This window comes from Erpetoichthys calabaricus, chromosome 2 (genome assembly GCF_900747795.2).
Source record: "Erpetoichthys calabaricus chromosome 2, fErpCal1.3, whole genome shotgun sequence".
NCBI lineage: Eukaryota > Metazoa > Chordata > Cladistia > Polypteriformes > Polypteridae > Erpetoichthys > Erpetoichthys calabaricus.
Window position 1 is genome coordinate 42,473,643 of NC_041395.2, and position 22,942 is coordinate 42,496,584.

Here is a 22,942-nt window from a genome sequence, read left to right on the forward strand (position 1 = left end):
CCTGTTCCCTACATCACTTCCTGTTACCCTACATCACTTCCTGTCTGACCACTTAAAACCGCCATCTTTTCCAACCTTCATGAGTTCTGTCTTGGACTCAGTACGATCAGCAACTCTGTTATATGAAAAAGAAAACCTTTGCAGCTAGGAACATTATACGGGTGGCTGCCCCAAACCTTTCTTTACGTGTGTCGAGTCTGTTCTTTTACAGTGGCGTAGCCGGCAGGATGATAGCCTCCTGGAGAGATTGGAAGGCAAACCTAAACCTAGGCTCGACACACGTTTATAATCCAACAAAATATCATATGGGTAAATACCGCTCCCGAGTTGCCGAGTGGGCATCCGTCGGGGCGTATCGGGGAAAGCTTGAATATGCTTCGACCCATCATCCTGTTAAAGGTCCGAGGAAAAATAGGCCCGGGACCCACAGGCTAGAGCCAAGTGCATCAGGGAACGCATTGAGAACTTATTATGGCCTCCCGGGTGTGGGGACTGCCCATACATATCCCACAAAGGGCAAGCCCTTTAATACAGGTGGGAAAAACCCAGGCTGGCAGGTGAGAAACATAATGGCCTGGACATTCAACCCCGCTAAGGCAAGTAAGAAACAGGCCATGGCTTTGTGGGCTAAGGTGGTTGGTTGGTTACAACCCTATAAAAAATCCAGCCACCAAATAGCGGAGCAAGTGGCTTGTGCTTTATTCCTCAGATCCCTACAGTTAAAATTTGCCCAGCCGGCCTGGGATTATACAGATATTGTCTCGCTAGCCGAGAAAATAGATCACCTCAGGGCAGAAACTGGCTTAGGAGTGTCAGAACGGGACTCGTGTGAAGCCAGGCATGCTTGCGTCCCTAATACAGAGTCCCACGGCTATAATGCGAGGCATGTTCGAGTAAATCCTGGGACGCGCTGGCGAGCCCTGCGAGGCCACGAAGGGGTCTGCGGGGTGATGCGGGAGGAGGCACGGTGCGCCTCGCTAATCCACTGGCCTGTCCACATACGGGAAAAGTGCTAGTCAATGGAATTAAAGTTATCACTTTATTTGATTCCGGCAGTAACATTTTCATTGTTGCTGACCAATTGATATTACCGTGACAATGGTGTAAGATTAAGACCCGTATTACCTGTATTCACGGGGATGTCCGGTATTATAGATCTGCCAACTGCTTTATCTGTCAGGATGGCGTAGTTAAGAAGTTAACGGTGGCAGTGATGGATAATCCTCCCTTCCCCGTGATTCTAGGAAGAGATTGGGTCGAAATAAATAGCGGTGATAAAGGCGCTTCTTCTCCTCGTTCACTAGGTCTAGTCACGGACGCGAATTCAGCGCCCTCAACTTCCTCCACGCCGTGTATACAGCTGGCTGAGGAGCTGACTTCGGCCTCTAGTGATGACGAAGAAACACCCGGGACGTCTCAACCCGAGACGTCATTAGCAGGCGCTGAGACGACTCGGGACGAGAACCCGCCCCTTGAGGTCGAATCCGATAATCCCTCACACACGTCTACAGTTTCAATTCAGGCAGACGCCAGCTACATTTAAAAGGAAGCAATGGAATGATGACTCCCTTAAATTTGCAAAGAATGCAGTCGTTCTGATAGATGGCCAACGCACCTCATATCCAATGCCACAGGGTCCTCACTTTGTGCTCAATAATGATCTGTTATATCGGGTGGCAGAGCATGAGGGACAGATGAGGTCATTGTTGTTAGTTCCACGGACTTACCGGCGACAGGTCTGTGAACTAGCACATGCCCATCTGCTGGGAGCCCATTTGGGCCCCGAAAAAACACTGGAGAGAATTAAGCTCCGATTTTTTTGGCCCGGAATTAATGAGGAGGTTCGCTACTTTTGCACATCATGTCCGGAATGTCAATTGAGGCAAATTCCTAGGAGGGACCGTGCTCCTCTAGTTCCATTACCCTTAATTGATATCCCTTTTGAACGTATTGGGGTCGACCTGGTGGAACCCCTAGAGCCCTCCGCCAGAGGTCATAAATACATAATGGTCCTGGTGGATTATGCTACCCGATTTCTGGAGGCTGTTCCGTTGCGCTCAGGTACTTCTAAAGCTATCGCATGGGAATTAGTGGGTGCGCGTGTCGGAATCCCTAAAGAAATCCTGACGGATCAAGGGACTCCTTTCACCTCGCAGATGTTCAGGGAAACTTTCAAGCTACTTCAAATAAAACATTTAAAGACTTCGGTATATCATCCTCAAACCGACGGACTTGTGGAGAGGTTTAATCAAACTCTCAAACAGATATTGTGTAAGGTAGTCAATGAGGATGGAAGGAACTGGGATCAGCTCCTCCCCCTCGTCCTTTTTGCATATCGGGATGTCCCACAAGCCTCCACAGGGTTCTCACCTTTTGAATTGCTATATGGACGACAACCCTGGGGCATATTAGACCTTTTAAAAGAAGGATGGGAGGAAGAGACACTCCCATCAACAAATATATTAGAGTATATCGCGCAGTTACGTGATAGACTTGAGAAAATTAGACCCATATTGAAAACGCACATGGAAAAGGCGCAAGCAGCTCAGACCCGATGCTATAACCATGGTACGTCTCTGTGGGAGTTCCGCCCGGGAGATTGTGTCATGGTTTTAGTTCCTACCTCTCATTCCAAATTACTGGCTCATTGGCTAGGCCCTTATGAAATTAAGGAGAGGAAGGGGCTCGTCGATTATTTGGTGAAACAACCGAATCGTCGACCCAGCGAGCGGATTTACCACGTCAATCTGCTGAAACCGTGGAAGGACAGGGATCTCGAGCCCTCCTCCAGACAGCTCCGCTCTCTCTTCACGCAGCAATTATACCTTAATTTTGGAGACAATTTGACTCGCCAGCAACATCAGGAGCTCGAAGCAGTTATCTTTTCTGTCCCTGAGGTAGTCAGTGAAACTCCTTGGTTGCGCATGACATTGTGACAAAACCTGGGGTTATAGTCCGAGAACACCCGTACAGACTTCCCAAAGCAAAAAAGGCTGAAGTGGAGTTGGAGATCAGACGAATGCTGGACCTAGGTGTGATTGAGGAAAGTTATAGTCCCTGGTCCAGTCCTGTTGTTATGGTCAGTAAGCCCGATGGAAGTTGGAGGTTCTGCAATGACTTCCGTCGGCTTAACCAAGTCTCCCAATTTGACGCCTATCCTATGCCGCGAGTGGACGACCTCCTCGAGCGGCTAGGTCATGCCAAATTTTTGACTACTTTAGATATGACTAAGGGGTACTGGCAGGTTCCCTTAACGGACTCCGCTAAAGAAAAGACAGCGTTCAGCACCCCTAGTGGTCACTGGCAGTATCGTGTCCTCCCATTTGGATTACATGGGGCACCTGCGACCATCCAACGTCTGGTGGATAAAGTGCTCCGTCCTCATAATTCATATAGTGCTGCCTACTTGGATGACGTTGTCATCTATTCCAACACCTGGGAGGAACACATACAGCAGGTTGGTGCTGTATTGCGGACACTGGCAAAAGCTGGGCTTTGTATCAACCCGAAAAAGTGTTAATTTGGATTTGTTGAGGCCAAATATTTAGGCTATTTAGTGGGCCAGGGTATGGTGAGACCACAGTGTTCGAAAATTGATGCCATTGTGAATGGGCCCCGTCCGATAACCAAGAGGCAAGTTCAAGCCTTTCTCGGCTTAGCGGGTTACTATCGCCGGTTTGTTCCCCGGTTTTCTGAGAGAGCTACGCCCTTGACAAACCTCACTAAGAAGGGTCGACCTAATCACATGGTATGGGATGATATATCTGAGGCTGCATTCTGTGACTTGAAAATGGCCCTTACGTCAGCTCCTATATTAAAGGCGCCGGACTTTTCCGTACCCTTCATTCTCCAGACGGATGCTTCGGACAAAGGTTTCGGTACCGCGCTGAGCCAAAGCGTCGATGGAGTTGAACACCCCATTATGTACCTGAGCCGGAAACTGTTGGATCGGGAAACTAGGTATGCGGCAGCGGAGCGGAGGCTCTGGCTATTAAATGGGCGATTACACAGCTGAGATATTACCTCTTGGGACGTGAATTCACTCTTGTGATGGACCATGCGCCCTTACAGTGGATGGCCTTGCACAGGGAGTCCAATCCGCGTGTCACGAGGTGGTTTTTGGATCTACAGCCATATAAGTATTTGGTCGTTTATCGCCAGGGTGTTCTGCAGGCCAATGCCGATGCCCTTTCTAGATGCCACGAAATCTCGGACCAGTACGCCCGACCCGACTGGTCTGAGGGGGGGGGGGGGCCATGTCACACACGTGCGAGTAGGGGGACGTTGTGTGGACCAAGTAAAGGTAATTCCACGCCAGGCCGGGGTGCATTAAACCTTCTCCTGTTGTCTCTGCAGACCAGCCACGGGAAAACTATTTGAATCATTAACGTCACTTCCTGTTCCGGCGCCTAGAAAAATGTCACTTCCTGTTCCGGCGCCTAGAAGAACGTCACTTCCTGTTCCGGCGACTAGAAGAACGTCACTTCCTGTTCCCTACATCACTTCCTGTCTGACCACTTAAAACCGCCATCTTTTCCAACCTTCATGAGTTCTGTCTTGGACTCAGTACAATCAACAACTCTGTTATATGAAAAAGAAAACCTTTGCAGCTAGGAACATTATACGGGTGGCTGCCCCAAACCTTTCTTTACGTGTGTCGAGTCTGTTCTTTTACAATATATTGTATATTTAAGTACATCTAAGTAGTATAAATAAAGAAAGTTCTGAAATGGACAGGTGTGTATAAAAATATTTTAAGGAAGTGCAGAAAAAAGAGGTTTGAAGCTTTAAAATATTGACATCTTGTGTTTTATAGTGTTAAATAAAAACAATAGGCTCAATAATTTATTCCACAGAAACATGAATTTATTTAAATTCTACAAGCAGAATTAAGACACTGGACAGAACCCTGATGTAATGCTTAGGTGTCTGGATGTTAGTCAAGAGGATGAGAGGTTTTATTGGTTTCTCCGACCAGTTCATATCATTGATATTATGTTCTCATTAAAGGTCAGTTACAAATACCCAATTTCAAGCAAAAACAAGTAAATTCAATTCTGTTCTCGCTGAATCATCCTTCCTAGCATTAAAAAGCATTACTGTTTACAGGTGTTGTGCACTTCCTTATCTGCCATCACAAAGATCAATGTCTTCTACCTGTTTAATCTAACAGGTAATTTTATACAGAGATATTTACTGATACAAAAAGATAAAAAAACTTGATTAACCAAAACACTACATTAAGAGTAACAATAAGTCCTGTAATATACATTAGGAGTCTCTTTATCAGAACAGAAAAACATTAAATTCAGTTTGTCTGTTGCAGAAAGGATATGGCTCACTCTATAGAGGTGATATTACAGGAAGTGTTTGGGGACAGAAATGATGTTCAAGGCTCAAAATACCACAAGCCAGAGCAGTACTCCAAGAGTCTGGGCACAAGAAAGAGGCCTCACTATAGGCAGTCTGGCCCCAAAATCCAAATGCAGGCTGCACAGACCCAAAATGGGGCTCAGGTTTTAAATGTTTTAAATATCTAAAGCAAAGAGGGCAAAAAAACATTTGAAAATATGGCAAAATAAAAGCAAAGTTCCTTGAATGTTGAATGTTTAAAGAATTATTAAAGGTGATTAAAAAAAAGAACAAAGAGAATCAAGGCAGTTCAAAAAAGAGCAAAATAAGCTTAGGGTTTACACAAAGTAAAAAATCCACAAACTATAAAAACACGTACTTTTATGTAGACCTAGGGTCAAGACCAATCAAAAAAGTCCAATAAATGAAGTTCAAAATGGAAGAAAAGGAAACAAAGTCAAGAAAGGAATACTGAAGCTGAAGTGAGAATTTCAGCTCCTCCTTACATGTCTGCTGAAGCAGACTCCCAGCTCGGTCCACCTCTATGGGCTCCACAAGATGGAGACGGGCAGATAACAAAAAACATTATAAAAAAACATAACAATAAACATCAAAGTAAAGCCTAATATTACATATAAACACATGACAAAAAGAGAATAAATACGATAACTTGAAAAATATTTAAATAATAACAAAAGCATTAAATAAACAAAAAGAAAACTTAAGCCAGGGTTTCAAGCCTGACTGTACATTGAGTGTGTGTGCGCATTTGCCACCTGAACTTTCTAGTTTAGTGAAGAGGTTTGAAAGTCATCTTCCATTTTAAAATGAGGACCCACTGTGTGTGTTTCTCTGTTTCTACTAAAGTTTTCACTTCCAATTTGAGCTTTTCCCAGTCAAAGCCACACAGAACAAACCAGTACAGAGGTATGAAAAGTTCAGTACCATTTTCTCCCATAACGGTCGCATGGAATTATATAAAGACATCTTATGCATTGTGGGATATTTAGCATTGTTAACAAATTATTACTGCTATAAGCAACTTTTCTGAAATGAGACATTTTCATTTAAACATTGTGTCCTTATAAGGGACTGTCAGTTTGTAGATACAAGTTGATATCTTTGTAATTCTTGTTGTAAAGAGCTTGACATTTCTGACATCACTCCTCTGTGAGTGTTTAACAGTCAACTGCAGGCGCAGCAAACATCTGTGGTTGCTACTGCACAAGAAATAAAGAGATCTTTACACTGCATGTCTATTCTCCTTCTTTTCTATGACAGTAGCCATGGCATTTTGAATAAAACACAAAGTAGACCAATATGAGGACTGACACATACATAAGCTACACTGCCTCCTAAATTCTCAAACTGTTGAATACTGCACTAAACTTGAAAAATGAAGAAAGCCTATGTGTGATCCTTCCAGTTTGTGGAGAAGAAGCTAGCAGTGTGATGCTCCTGTTTCAAATAAGCACACAATCCTGATGCACATGAACAGATATGTCTGTGGAAAGCACACAACTGGCCACCCTGTAAGTTATCGGTGTTACTGGATATGCAGTTCAAGTTATGCATTGGGTGTTCTCTGCATCTTCTGTCCATGTTATTTTGGCCTATCATTTTCACCTCAAAGCCATTTGATTTGAAACAAGAGGTGTTGCGATTACGATTTAGGCAGGTTATTACCAATAGATTTTCCTGTGCAGTGGGTGGCTGTGAGGCTCCCACTGAACTTAGTGTTTAAATCTATATGGCTGTTGTGGCACCGGGATGCCCAGGAGGACTGGAGGAGGGCTTGTACCTTCTCCAGAACACGAGGGTGCGACAGCCCTGGTTGCTTTGAGGGCCACAGGGTACAGAGCTGGGAAGCTCAACCCTGTAGGGGCCCGTGGCCACCACCAGGGGGCGCCCCAATGCTTTGGGAGCCCTGGACCTCAGCACTTCCGCCACACCCGGAAGTGCTGGGGTGAAGAGGAGCAGGGACACCCGGAGTCCTTCCGGTTGCGCAGCCGGCACTTCCGCCACACAGGGGAGTGTCGACGGAAGAGTATAAAAGGGGGTGTATAAAAGGGGCCACCTCACTCCATTCAAGGGCAAGAGTCGGGTGGAAGTGGACGAAGCTCGGTGGAGAGGAGTGGAGGCGGACCAGAGACTGTGAAGGCATTGTGTTGTGTGGCCAGGACTTAAGGGGTGATTGGTGCTGTGGCACTGGGTTTGTGCTCACTATTGTAAATAATAGCTGTAAATAAACGTGTGTGTGGTGAAACCATCATGTCTACCTGTCTGTGTCCGGGCTGTTCCCCACACTATTCAGATGATTAATATGCCAGAAAGTATCACAGTAATGTAATGACACTTCAGACAGATCAGGCACTGGTATCCCATCCTATCATTGATTTTTTTGTGCCGTGAAAGGTGCACAGACTTGCATGTTTGGCTAGTCAATGGCAACTGAGAGACAGACATTATTAGTTAAACAAGTTGATCTTTATGGCAGACAAGTCTACGCACACATAGGACAATTCCAATTTGGCCACAGCAACATTGTCATGCCAAAAACTAATATTTAAAGCTTTGAACGCAGTGCCATTTAACTACTACTTATCGATACACAAACATATACTTTAGAAAACTGTGTAAGGAGAAAAAGATTTATGAAAGAGCGGCTCACCTACAAAAAACAAAAGTAACAGCTTCAGCAGCTTATCATAAGCCATTTTATATGCCTGCTCCCGGCAAAGGGAAGGAAAGAGAGAAAGTGAGAGCACAGCATGAGGGCAAGGAAATAAACAAAGAGAAAGCAGCAAAATTATAAAACATACAAAGTATACTTAAAACAACACAACATTAAAACAAAATCAACAAGCTACACTTCCACTTAAGGTCCTCAGATGTTTTAGTACAGCATAAGCTGTGCTGGACAGCAAAGGAGTCAGAAGTGGTAGATGTAAAGACCATGGCTGTAACAGAATGACACATATCATAGTTTTAAATTTCTTAATTTTATATTTGATTTATGAGTTACAATAACAGTGGGCAAAGATGTAAAGGAAACATAATCTATTGTGACCACAAAATCAAAACTGAGGTGAATATCCAGTTTTGGAGGTCTGTGTATCATTACAGCTGTGTTGGGTGCCTAACGGAGAGTATCACTTACACACTAATTCAGGAGGACAATCTCCAGAAGGTGTCTGCAACTTCAAAAACTAAAATGTAACCAAAGCCGTATTCAAACAAAATTAGTTTCATACCAGGAGATAGAGCAATTATTACCGGAGGACCTTTGTCATTTTAGTCCTATCTGAATTGCTGAAATGGTGGAATTTTATTGATATGATGATTTGCACATGACTTTAACCTGGGGTAATTTATTATGAAGCTCCCTAATCTTTACTAAGACATGAATATGCAGTCTTTAAAGTTACTGACACGAGTAATTCAGATGGCACTAAAATTACAGAAGTCCTTTAGAGTTACAGTAATCCCTCCTCGATTGCGGGGATTGTGTTCCAGAACCCCCCGCGAAAGGTGAAAATCCGCGAAGTAGAAACCATATGTTTATATGGCTATTTTTATATTGTCATGCTTGGGTCACAGATTTGCACAGAAACACAGGAGGTTGTAGAGAGACAGGAACGTTATTCAAACACTGCAAACAAACATTTGTCTCTTTTTCAAAAGTTTAAACTGTGCTCCATGACAAGACAGAGATGACAGTTCCATCTCACAATTAAAAGAATGCAAACATATCTTCCTCTTCAAAGGAGTGCGCTCAGAGAGAGAGAGAGAACAAAGCAAACAGTCAAAAATCAATAGGGCTGTTTGGCTTTTAAGTATGCGAAGCACCACGGCACAAAGCAGTTGAAGGCAGCAGCTCACACCCCCTCCGTCAGGAGCAGAGAAAGAGAGAGAGAGAGATAAAATCAAACAATCAAAAATCAATACGTGCCCTTCGAGCTTTTAAGTATGCGAAGCACCGTGCAGCATGTCGCTTCACGAAGCAGCTGCACAGAAGGGAGCAACGTGAAAGCATTTTTAGACGAGCGTCTGTATCGTCTAGGTGTGCGAACAGCCCCCTGCTCACACCCCCTCAGAGAATGTCAGAGCGAGAAAGCAAACAATCAAAAATCAATACGTGCTGTTTGATCTTTTAAGTATGCGAAGCACAGTGCAGGAAGCATATCGCTTGACAAATCAGCCATATGCAAGCCCAGCAAGAAAGAGAGCAATGTGAAGGTAATCTTTCAGCGTTTATTGAGGAGCGGCCAAATCCTCTAGGGGTGCAAACAGCCCCCGTGCTCACAATATATTTGAGGAGTTTTATTTAATACGTAATATGCGCTCTGGTTGGGTAGCTTCTCAGCCATCTGCCAATAGTGTCCCTTGTATGAAATCAACTGGGCAAACCAACTGAGGAAGCATGTACCAGAAATTAAAAGACCCATTGTCCACAGAAATCCGCAAACCAGCAAAAAATCTGCGCTATATATTTAAATATGCTTACATATAAAATCCGCGATAGAATGAAGCCGCGAAAGGTGAAGCGTGATATAGCGAGGGATTACTGTAATTACTTTACCCCACCACCCCCACAGGTGTAAAACTAACTCCTTCTGAAAAGGGCTTAAGAGGGATTTCCAGTTTCTTAAATTTTATAGGTACAACAGCATAATTATAAAATTGTCCTCAATTACTGTAAAATTTTTCATTCAATTAGATGTTGAACAAATGGTTAACCTTTATTCTGAAGATTATTAATCAATACTTTTTGATAAACACACAGCTGTTTTTCAAAGGCACCTTTTTCATAAATAGAAGCCAATAATTAAGTAACCTTGTGGAAAAAAAATACACATTGACCTCACAAGGTCAGCACCTTCAATAATCTCACTACAGAATTTCAGTTTTCATGCGAATACACAAAAAGGCACATTCGGTATTTTAATAACAGAACACTAGGAGTCCTGACTGGCAGTAAAGCAAACATTATCTGTCTTCTCTTGCTGCTTCTTAAGACTTCTTCCAATATAAAATGATACCACATTGAAAAAAATTAAGTTTGAGTGTTCTGAATTAAAAATATCTCATCAAACAAAACTTCTTTTTGTGAAATAAGAATCAGTTTGAAGACTTTTGCAAGGCACTGTACACAAGGTGTTCATCAATGATTAAAGTTTGCAATATTTATTTTGGAGAATCTAAGATACCAAAACATAGTACATAATCATTGTATTAATTAACTGTTATTATCTTGTTATTATTTAACAGGATAAGAGACCAGTGACCACTTATTTAAATGTAAAGCTGCCTCAAAACTTAAGCAAAGTGCAATTATTCTCGAGCACTGTCACTATGCTAACGCTACACTTGTTCTGTTGAAACTGTCAGTGTTTTAACAGTGCTGTGAGAAAAATAGCACTTCAGTCTAAAAAAGTGTAACTGTAAACAAATACCCTGAAATTGACTTCCAGAAGTTCAAAATATGTAGCATCATCACCATCATACCAACGATCTAGACTATTAATCAGTCTGGAACAGGAAACAGCCTCAAAAACACAAATATTACTGCACATTTTTTCAACCTGAACAGAAAGAAGTAATGTATATAGAAAGAGTTACTGCACTGCACATGAATTCAGTTTGTTGAATCATCAGGTTGAAATTGTAACAATTTCATGACAAACAGAAGGAACATCTTATAGTCCATTAGATGATGATCAGTGGACCTTTATCTTGTATTCCTGGACTGAAAATGGGGTACAGTTTCTCTGATGATTTGATGTCGAATCGGTGGATGAGGTATTTCTTTTCAATATCATAAAATGATAATTCTTGCTCTACAAAGTCCACAAACACCCCAACTTTCCTGGGTTTTCTTAAAATTCTGACACTTCCAGAAGAGTAGACTGCATGAATTTTTTCAGCCTGCACCTTGATAATCCAAAACCCTTCTTTAGGTTCATCAAGAATTGACATCTTCACTTCTTTGGTATCTGCAACCACTCCTAGAGCCCAAGAGCTCTTCTCACCAACCTCCACCTCCCAGTAGGCTTTTTCTGATGTTAGCTTATTATTAGCCAGTACACAGGGCCACAAGTCACCTGCAACCTGTTCTTTTCCAGTAAGCCTGATCTGTTGGTTATCCACATTGATGATGTTGGGATACTTTGTGTTTAATTTCAGAGCAATCCCTGGGAACAAAAAAAATGCAGAAACTAATGAACTAAGAACTATGGAAAATATATCATTACTTTCCAAGACAAATATACACTTAGTCCTCATCAGTCACTAGCACATCCATGGTGAAAGTGTGTTCTTATAATTTCATGTAACTGACTCAACACATCTGATGGGACATCATAGTTTCACAATTAGATTGGTAGAGAGTGTTATTTCACTACATTATATTGAAGCTTTCTTTCATTTTGCATTTAGGAAAAGGCAGCACTGCAATCCAGATAGTTACAGCATTGTGGTTTCTATTCCACTGCTTCTTTATCATTTTCCATTCATCTCCACCATACTGTTAGGTTACCAGTCACAGTCTGAAGACGTACAAACAGCCATTCATATGTGCATTAGTGCTCTCTGACATGGATTGGACTATGTACTCCTCGTCTCTATCTTTTACCTACTCTTCTAAGGACAAACCCTAGAAACACATGATCTTGAAATTGTTAAGTAGATAAAGAAAACTAATGAATGGAATTCAATAAATATTTAAAATCCAACAGAACAAATATGACTGCATAATCAATGGTTATTTGATCACAAGCAATGAGATGAGCTGGTGCTCCATTTAAGATAAGGTGCTGCCTTACTGTTTCTATGTATTTTAGTAAAAGCTCTTCTAGAACCACAAAGGGATTAAACAGGATTTGGGAAGCAAAAGACCAGAAGTTGTTCACAGGAGACAAAAATAAGTCTGACCACAGAAATCAGATTAGTAGTTTATCCATCCATCCATTTTCCAACCCGCTGAATCCGAACACAGGGTCACGGGGGTCTGCTGGAGCCAATCCCAGCCAACACAGGGCACAAGGCAGGAACCAATCCCGGGCAGGGTGCCAACCCACTGAAGTTAGTAGTTTATAAGGTACAAAAATAAAATCAGATTGTCACAGCTATACAATTATTGAAACCAGTCATAAAGGTAAAACACACACAAAAGAAAGGACTGGCCTTTTCAGCAGGGTTATCACATTGTATATAGTAGTTAACAATCTCAGGTGAGTGAGTATGCTTACCAAACTTCTGTTTTAGATTTTCAGTTTCTGCAAAAGAAACAAAGGCAGATAAGCAACACTTATAATTCTGAAAAAATAAAACTCCAGTGGTAAATTACTCATTTTTTTCATAGTTTATGCTAAATATGGAGTGGTATTTGGTTAAATAATACGGAGTGTAGATAAACCAACCTCACTAATGTCATTAAGAAGTCTGAGAAGTGTAGGCATCTGTTGGACTTAAAAATGAAAGGAAGAAAGTTTGAGCTGCTGTGTTAAGGAAGGGAGTAACCAAAATGTTAAATTCGTCTTTGCATTTATACTAGGTTTTTTTTCTTTTGATTCTCTGCTGTTTACTGAAGCAAATATGATTACAGCAAGAGTCTGTATTTGGTAGCAGTTTCTTTTATTTTAATCTCAATTTTTGTGCATAGCACCTTTTCCTTCTAATACTATCTGGTATTACCAAAACATCCATCCATCCAACCCGCTGAATCTGAACACAGGGTCACGGGGGTCTGCTGGAGCCAATCCCAGCCAACACAGGGCACAAGGCAGGAATCAATCCTGGGCAGGGTGCCAACCCGCCACAGGACACACACCAAGCACACACTAGGGCCAATTTAGAATCGCCAATCCATCTAACTTGCTTGTGTTTGGACTGTGGGAGGAAGCCCACGCAGACACGGGGAGAACATGCAAACTTCACGCAGGGAGGACCCAGGAAGCGAACTCAGGTCTCCTTACTGAGAGGCAGCAGCGCTACCACTGCGCTACCGTGCCGCTCAGCTTAAGTATAAAAGAGTAAACTTCTTGATGATAGCTGGATTCCAGGATTTAGGGGTCAGTGACTGATGTACAGTACACCAATTGGGAATAGAGTTGTGACAGACAATAATAGATAAGTTCACTGATGGGGGCAGGATGGTTTGGAGAGGGATTGTAATTTTGCACTGAGCAGTCCACACAGCAGTTCAGTTGTGGATGGGCCAAGTCTTATTTATGAAGGTACAGATGGTTTAATAACGATATGGAATTTGACAACGATTAAAGAATCGGATGTGAGCTATAAATGGATATCATCAGAAGGAAGCACTAGTTAGTGACATCATATTTTTTAGATTAAGTCACATTGATCACAGTAGTGCAGGTAGACTGCAGCCAGTGAAGATGTTTAACAGGATACGGATTACAGAGAAGGACAACAGAAACCCTCAAGAATGGAAATGACAGAGAAGGAAATGTGCGTAGTTGAAGTGGACCACTGAAATGTTTCCTACTGTCTTGTAGCTTTTGTTGACAGAATATGCTTTATCTGCTCAAAGTGTTATTTACGTACTCTTCAATTACCTGTTTATTTACAGAAACCCAGTTTTTAAATTGTCATGTAAACCAGGTTATTAATTTCTGAGACAACAAGTTAACACACTAGGATTTCTCTGTGAGTAGCCCAGTTATTTTCTATTCCTTTTGGTGAGTTTAAACATAAACACGGAAGTAAATCAACACAAAAGCAACCATATCTTGATGTGTTTTGGACTCAATGTTTTTTTAGAAGATTTAAGTGGATAGGACATACAAGCATTGTTGGGATGAATGGCCTGTTCTCGTCTATATTGTTCTAATGTTCTAGTATGGAATGAACAGTTTACTGTGATTTGGAGGAATCCACTCTCTGGGATGGGATGACAGGTTAGCTCAAGACTACAATTGTTGAGGTAGCACGCAGCTGGTTTTAATTCAAAATGGCCAAATGTCATACTATTGGTGTTTTTTTTATTCAAAAATTACACATACTGTATAAGCTATTTTACAATGTGTATTTGGCAAGTTTTCAGGCTTTTCTTTTCCCACTATACCCATGCCCCATTAACTCCAATGTAAAATGAAAGTGCGGCAAGATATTTTTAAAAAATTATAGAAATTGATGGACTTTTATTTTTGCATGGCAAATACATATATACAACTTCAACTTGAAAAAATAGCAAACGTATCCTTTAATTACTTATTCTAATACTTCAGGTATTACAGAAAACAACACATCCTAATATATTATTTCAGAAATGACCTTCAAAAAACACATAACATTAAATAATAAATTATTACACTTTCAGGCCCAAGCTCTAATCATCATTGTCAATGTGTTACCTGTGTTTTTAATTTTGATGATTAATGGTCCTCTGTCATGTGACCCTGGACTGAAGACAGGATACAAGCGCTCAGAGTATTCAATATCAAATTTGTGGATGAGCTGTTTTTTCTCCTTATCATAAACACGCAAGCAGTTTCCTTCCCAATGCAATCCCACTTTTTTTGGTTTTAACTGATATTCCTTGACATCAGTGCGTGAGATGGCCTCTAACTTCTTCCCTCTACATAGTCGGATGATCCACAATTTATTTGTTGGGCACTCAGCAATGAGCTGCTCTTCTTTGATGCTCTCAGATGCCAGTCCAATTGCCCAACTTCCTTTTTCACCAACCTCCACCTCCCAGTAGTGATCCTGCTGGGCTTTCAGCCAGTCACTGCCAGTAACACAGCACCATGTGTTTGGGCCCTTAGTGTCTCCTGTAAATCTCACTTGTGCTGCATCGTTATCCACAGAAATGTCACTATGAGCTGTGTCAGGGGACAGGACCATATCAGCTACAGAAAAAACAAGGCAGAATGTAGGAAATGAGTCACACTGCTTTGTGTGTGGTTGCTGCAATTCAAAAAGTATGTGTAAAGCAAGATAATACACAAACATTTAAGATTTTACTTAAAATGGAAATTCAAAATTGATCAAATGTAGTACTTACCTTCACATTCTTGAATTTTTTCCCAAACTGAGAAAATAAAACAATAAAAATATTATAATGTAAACAATTACACTTCAGGATAATAATCAATACAGTGTACATCTGCCTCATGTCATACCTTTATCAGGGACGATTCCCAACTTATCTGTAAAACAACAAGAACAAAAACAAAAAATTCAGAAGTCTTAAAATTATTTTGTTGAAAGTGTATTGTCAAAGTCATACACAGTTGCTTACAAGTAAAAAATCATTTCTGACTATTTATACTCAGTTTGTATACTCTGAACAAAATATGTTGTTGCTTGCTCTCTATTGGTTACTTTTGACTTTCAGCCACCTTATTCCCTCTGGCCTTATTTTCCTTTTATCCAGCCATCTTACTCACATTATATGATTTATCTTTGAAATAGTACTTTTAGTGACAAAAGTCTCTGTATTTTGGTGCATAACTTCTGTGCATCCAAGTGAGTAACTGGGAATACCCAAGAGAGAGCAAACACTCAGTGTAGGATGCTGATTAGATTAACACTCACAGACTACTTATAAACATGAGTGGCTACATATTTAAATATGTCACCTTGTTAGAAAGACTGAAATGAAATTTATACACAGTTTTCAACTGCCCCACAATATGGTAAAGCTTTTCTTTACATCCGCAGTCTATCTGAACATGCAGCTATTACAAAAGTATACGTTATTATGAACAAAATGTATGACAGATATTCAACAAAAATCTTGCATGCAATGAGATGTGGTAAAGGAGGGCACTGCAGCATTGACAGGAAAGGCAAATGTCAGGACAGGTTTATGTTTCTGCGAGCTAGCGCTTTTCTGTTATCAGTGACAGCCTTCAAAGCTGAATAAGCCAGCTTAATAATGGGTAATGAATTAGCTTACTTTATTATGTAAAATATTAAGAACTTAAATGAAAACCTACATAACTGATAGATGAGGATCCAAGTGAGTGAATCTGATTCAATAAAATAACACATCATTGTGCAATGCAACATATAAGTCTCAGTACATTTGTTTGTTGGCTTCTGGGGTCAAATTGAAGGAAAGACAAAAATATACAACCACTGATCAGAAATGAATGTGAACATTCAAACACCAAAACGACTTATGCAAAAATCCCATAAAATAATTTTCACTGATCTTTCAAAATTCTCAGTGGGTTAATATATATATATATATATATATACTAGACAAAGAGCCCGTTTCGACAATGTAAGATGAAACAGGCACAAGTTTGTGTCAGCAGTGTATGAAGAACAAATGATAAGTAACAAACAAGTTGATTTGTAATGATTGTAGTCCGCTTTACTCATTACTGTACAGGCTTGTACTGATATATATATATATATATATATATATATATATATATATATATATATATATATATATATATATATATATTATGGGGTGCCCCAAACAGGCAAATACAATGATTTTCTGAATATATAACATCAAATCCTGATTATATAAAGTCAGCGTCGGAATTTATAAAGTCATTCCCGTATATATAAAGTCAGTGTCAGAATGTATAAAGTAATTCCTGATTATGTAACATCATATACTGACTTCATATATTCAAGAATGACTTTATATACTGTATTTGGGAATGATTTTATATATTCCAACACTGACTTTATACATTCAGGAATGACTTTATATATTCGGACACTGACTTTATATATTCAAGTTTTGACTTTATATATTCAGAAAATCATTCTATTTGCCTGTTTGGCATCCCATAATATATATATATATATATGTATATATATATATATAGTGGTAAAAGGCGCTATATTGCAACTGGCACGACACAGACTCACACTGAAGCACGTGTAAAAGCACAAAGACTTTTATTTTTCTTTATCTGTGGGGCACGTCTTCCCCGTGAACACAGTCCCAAAAGCACTTAATTTAACACACACTCTTCTGGCACCACCACTCCTCCCGTCTAGCTTTGTCCTCCACCTCCCGACCCTGGCTCTAAGAGTGGTGGCTGCTGGCCCCTTTTATAGTTCACCCAGAAGTGCTCCAGGTGCTTGATTGGCTTTTTCCGGCTGCACTTCTGGGTGTGGTGCATACGTGGCCCACAGGGCTCAGGAGTCCCAGCTACAGCACCCCCTGGAGTTGCCTGCGGGACCCAACAGGGCTGCATTCAACTCCAACTTCCGTGGAGCCCTGTGGGCACCCGCGGCACCCCTCCAACCCAGGGGAGCGGCCATCTAGCATCCAGGGGGAGGTATTGCACTGTCCAGGGCTGCTCCCCCTGAAGATACAGTGCAGGGGCATCCCGGCTGGGCATGGACGCCAGCCACGTGCCACAATATACTGTACATATATATATATAGTCACACACATGCGCATGGGAGGCAGCTAAAAGACTTGAATGAGGGTAGTTCCGAGCCACTGATTCTTTTTCTCGCTTTTATGCAGACCGTTGACAGGAAATTCAGCCTGGCCCTGATTACGTCACTTCCAGTTCTGAGCCTATGGATGAAGACCATTCCGGTTCCGGCCCCTCTGATGTCATTTCCTATACTGGCCTTTAAAAGCCGCCACCTTTCCCCTATCCCCTCAGTTCTGATTTGGACTCCGAGTTGTGCACATCAGTGCTATCACTCTATTCAGTTTTGCTGCCAGGAAATAATATACAGGTGGCTGCCCCAAACCTTGCTATGGCTCTTTGTCAAGTTTGTGACAATTATATATATGGAATAACGACTTCTCTTCTTCTCCTTCTACAGAAAGAATGATTGAGATCTGATGTTACTTCAGTAATCCATCGACCTGGACCTGTCATTTCCTCGCAGAATGCCTGACATTCGGCAAAGCTGCTGTCTTAAACAGACAACCCAAGACAGCAGTCTGGATGGCTTATTTCTCTGCTTATTACACGTTTTGTTATAATTACAATTATATGGGGTTGGCTGCAAAATGCCTTGAATTGTTGACTTTATCCTGTTCTTTCTTTTACAGGAGGCGCAGTCAGCAGGACTTTTAGCGGGCATGACAGAATGACTAAGTCCCAAGATATTGGCTCTGTTGTACAGGCGATGGCTGCCAAGATCCAAGGTCCAGGTGGACGAACAGTGGACCCAGCTCGCTAAGGCAGAGGTATGTAACCAAGCTTGTGTTGCTCTCCAATGGGACCTCCAGATGGGATCATCCCAGGTGTTGTTGCCACTAATAATAATAATAATTCATTACATTTATATAGCGCTTTTCTCAGTACTCAAAGTGCTATCCACACAGGGAGGAACCGGGAAGCGAACCCACAATCTTCCACAGTCTCCTTACTGCAAAGCAGCAGCACTACCACTGCGCCACCTGTGAGGTGGCACTACATCTGGATGATGATATTGAGACATACCCTATTGGTGTTTGAAAGAACTACCACACAACTTCATTTGGATTGTAGGAATGAGTGCACATACTGGTGCCTTTCCTGAATGGACTGACACAGCAGACCTACTACAAGCTTGATGGGCAGGCGACCAGTAATTATAATCAAATAATGGCCGAGGTGCTGCTACAGTATGGAATTTATCTGGACCAGTAGGCAAGGGCGTGTCACAAATGGACTTATGAGCAAGAGAGGCTGAGCCGCTCCCAAGCATACAACTTGTAGGGCAGATTTGGGCGATGGCTGAAACCTGAGGTAAACTCGACCAAACAAATGACCAAAATGGACACATGTGACCTACTTCTAAATGCCCTCCTCAGCTAGCCTGTCCAGAGACAAGAGCACAAGAACTTGGACTCTATGATAGCAGCCCTTGAGTGCCACTGGGCCACTTTGCAAGTCAAGCAGACAGAACGCTCCACACTCCAGGTTCCGTCCTGGATGTGTCACCAATCAAGAGACCACCCAGCACATTACAGAACCAGAGGTGCATCTGAAAGAGAAGCACACGACACCTCCCCGCTGTTATAAATGCAGGGAGCTAGGACATATCATCCCCAACTGCCCCTGCTTTGGTGAGCCCATGGACTGCAGCTGGGTGTGAGGAGAGAGGTACTGTTTTTTAACTAGTCCCCTGTCTCTTCTGCATATAGAGTAGTGGTTTTGAATGGACATTGGGTTTCCGCACTCATTGACTTCAGCTGCTCATTTAGACCCCCAAAAAACATCACACAGAATTAAACTTCGGTTCTATTGGCCAGGGGTTAAGGAAGAGAGCCATAGCTTTTGTTCTTCCTGTCCCAAATGCCAACTGTGACAGATTCTTTGGAAGGATCGTGCTCTTCTCATCCCTGTCCTGCTCATAGACATTCTTTTAGAGCGACTATGGGTTTGATATTGTAGGTTCCCTTGCACCTTCTGCCAGAGGGCATACAGTGGCATGCAAAAGTTTGGACAACCTTACTTACAATATATGTTACTGTGAATAGTTAAGTGAGCTGAAGATGAACTGATCACCAAAAGTCATAAAGTTAAAGATGACACATTTCTTTTCACCATTTTATTCAAGATTGTTGTATTGTTTTTGTTTTGTACAATTGTACTGTGAAAAAAGGAAAGAGGCACCATGGAAAAGTTTGGGCACTCCAAGATATTTGAGATCTCAGATAACTTTTACCAAGGTCAAAGACCTTAATTAGCTCATTACGGCTATGGCTTGTTCAGTCACCATTAGGAAACCCCAGGTGATGAAAACTGCAAAGCTGTATAAATTCTTTGACTTATCATACATTGTTCTAGCAAATAGCAGCCATAGGCTCAACTAAGCAGCTACCTACCACTCTGAAAAATAAAAGAATTGATGTTTGCAAAGCAGGAGAAGGCTATGAGGAGATAGCAAAGTGTTTTTGGGTAGCTACAGTTGTACAGTACATTTGTCATGTTCAACTTCTGACAAAATAAATAATATTTAAGCCAAAATTAACTTTATGATATCTTCACATCTCACTTAGGAGTAAAAAGGAACCTTAAAGCTTGATTTATATCATGATATATATCGATATTGACTAACATGAAAAAAATTATTTTTTTCCATATCGCCCAGCCCTACTATAAAGGCAAGTAAAAACCCCCGTTTGACTGCAAAAGACCTTCAGGAAGATTCAGCAGACTCTGGAGTGATGGCACACTGTTCTACTGTGCAGCGAACACCTGTACAAACAGGTCCTTTATGGTAAAGTCAGTAGAAGAAAACCTCTCCTGCATCCTAGCCACACAATTCAGCACATGAAGTTTACAAATGAACATCTAAACAAGCCTGATAAATTGTGGAAACAAGTCCTGTGAATTGATGAAGTCAAAATACAACTTTTTGGACACAATGTCAAATGAGTGGAGAAAAAAGGGTGCTAAATTCCAGGTACATTTCTGCAACTATGAAGTGTAGGGATGGATGGATCATGCTTTGGGCTTGTGTTGCAGCCAGCTGCACAGGGAACATGTCATTGATAGGGGAAGAATTCAAATAAATACCAGCAAATTCTGGACACAAACATCACACCATCTGTAAAAAAGTTGAAGTTAAAAAGAGGATGGGTCTTACAAGAAGATAATGATTCAAAACAAACCTCAAGATCTACAATGGAATACCTCAGGAGGCGCAAGCTTATGGTTTTGCCATGGTCCTCACAGTCCCCTGACTCAAACATCATTGAGGATTTGTGGATAGATCTTTAAAGAGCAATGCATGCAAGATGGAACAAAAATCTTGCATAATTAGAAACCTTTTGCAAAGATGAATGGGTGAAAATACCTCAAGTAAGAACTGAAAGACTATTAGCTGGCTACAAGAACTGTTTCTAAGCTGTGATACTTGCCAAAGGATGTGTTACTTATTACTAAGTACTGACCATGTTGGGTGTCCAAACTTGTGCTTCAGGCCCTTTTAATTTTTTTGGTATTTTGCGCCTGTGAATGATGGAAATGAAAATGCAATCATTCTTAAAATATTAAAGAAATGTGTCATCTTTAACTTTATGCCTGGTGATCAGTTCATGTTCTGCTCACTTAACTATTCACGGTAACAGACATTTTAAGGAAGGGTGCCCAGGCTTTTGCATGGCACTGTAAATATATTCTTGTCATAGTGGATTACACTACTTGTTATCCCAAAGCCATCCCTTTACAAGTGGCTAATTCTAAAACTTTTGCATGGGAACTTGTAGGGTCTTTGCCTGTGTCAGAATCTCTAAAGAAATCCTAATGGAGCAAGGGATGCTATTAACCTCAGATATTTTGAAGGAGGTTGCCAAGTTACTTCAAATTAAACATTTAAGTATTCCATCCTCAAACTGATGGTCCAGTAGAAAGGTGTAATCACACCCTCAAACAAATGCTATGCATGGTGGTCAGCAAGGATGGACAAAACTGGGATCAGTTGATTCCCCTTGTGTTGTTTGCTTATTGGGAGGTTCCACAACAGTAACAAGAGCTGGAAGCAGACATCTCATTTGTCACAGAAGTGGTAGATGAACGACTAGCAAATGCCATTATTGCCTACTTTAAGCCAAACGTGCAGAAGTGGAACTTGAGATCAGACACAAGATGGATCTTGGGTGTGAGCGAGGATCATTTTAGTCCCTGGTCCAGTCCCATTGTTCTCGTCCCAAAGCCAGATAGGAGTTGGTGTTTTTGCAATGACTTCCGTTGGTTGAATCAAAAGTCCTGATTTGATGCCTACTCAATGCCCCACATGGATGAACTCCTTGAGGGGCTTGGGAAGGCTCAATATCTGACCACACTAGACACGACAAAAGCATTTAATGGAATCCAAAAAGGAAAAAACTATGTTCAGTACGCCAAGTGGACACTGGCAGTACAAGGACCTTCCATTCGGTTTGCATGGTGCACCAGGAACCTTCCAGCATTTGGTGAATAGAATGCTACGTCCCAACCAAACTTATTGTGCAGCCGAATCATTATCACTAATAGACATAACAAAAAAACTAGTCTAAAATACTATGGTTTGGGATACGAAAGCAGAGGTTGTATTCTGTGACTTAAAGCAGGCTCTTAAGTCAGCACCGGTGCAAATAATTCCTGACTTCTCTTTTCCTTTCACCTTACAGACTGACACTTTGGACAAAAGTCTGGGTGCCATGTTCAGCCAAAGCATCAACGGTGCTGAACACCCTAAAATGTACTTGAGCTGGAAACTACTGGATTGGGAAATCAGGTATGGGGGAGTGGAAAGGGAGGCCCTCGCAATCAAATGGGCTTTTAACCAGCTGAGGTACTACCCCCATGGGATGCAAGTTCACTGAAAAAAAGAGTGCACTGATGTTGAAAACAAACATAAAACATTAACCTTCAAAGGAAAAACAACACCATTTACAGTAACCTAAAGACTATTACAAAAGCATTTAAGAAAATGCATAAAAAACAGGGGAGTTTTATATCTTGTAGAAGAGTAAATAAAAGGAGGGCAGTCAAGTCTGTGTATGGGTGTGGAAATTCCCCTTAGTTGATTCTACACACTTGGAAATCAGCAAAAGAGCACACAGTCCAGCAAAACAAATTTACATCATCCATACAGTGTAAGGTACCAATATGATTTTCATACCATTCTCTGAGTCTACACCAGTGAA

At 41.3% G+C, this 22,942-nt stretch overlaps 1 protein-coding gene across 3 annotated transcripts in view; it reads right to left on the minus strand.

Annotated features, from left to right (window-relative positions):
* Window positions 1-22,942, minus strand: part of LOC114669633 (uncharacterized) — a 362,584-nt gene that overhangs the window by 222,484 nt on the left and 117,158 nt on the right. Inside the window, exons 31-35 of one of the 3 annotated variants that reach the window (XM_051922296.1) lie at window positions 15,501-15,527; window positions 15,383-15,409; window positions 14,730-15,227; window positions 12,603-12,629; window positions 11,287-11,546 (exon numbers count right to left, since the gene is read on the minus strand). In XM_051922296.1, coding sequence (XP_051778256.1) covers window positions 11,287-11,546; window positions 12,603-12,629; window positions 14,730-15,227; window positions 15,383-15,409; window positions 15,501-15,527 — 839 coding nt within the window. The remainder of the gene's footprint in view (window positions 1-11,286; window positions 11,547-12,602; window positions 12,630-14,729; window positions 15,228-15,382; window positions 15,410-15,500; window positions 15,528-22,942) is intronic. The other 2 variants (XM_051922295.1, XM_051922294.1) reach the window with 2 other exon arrangements.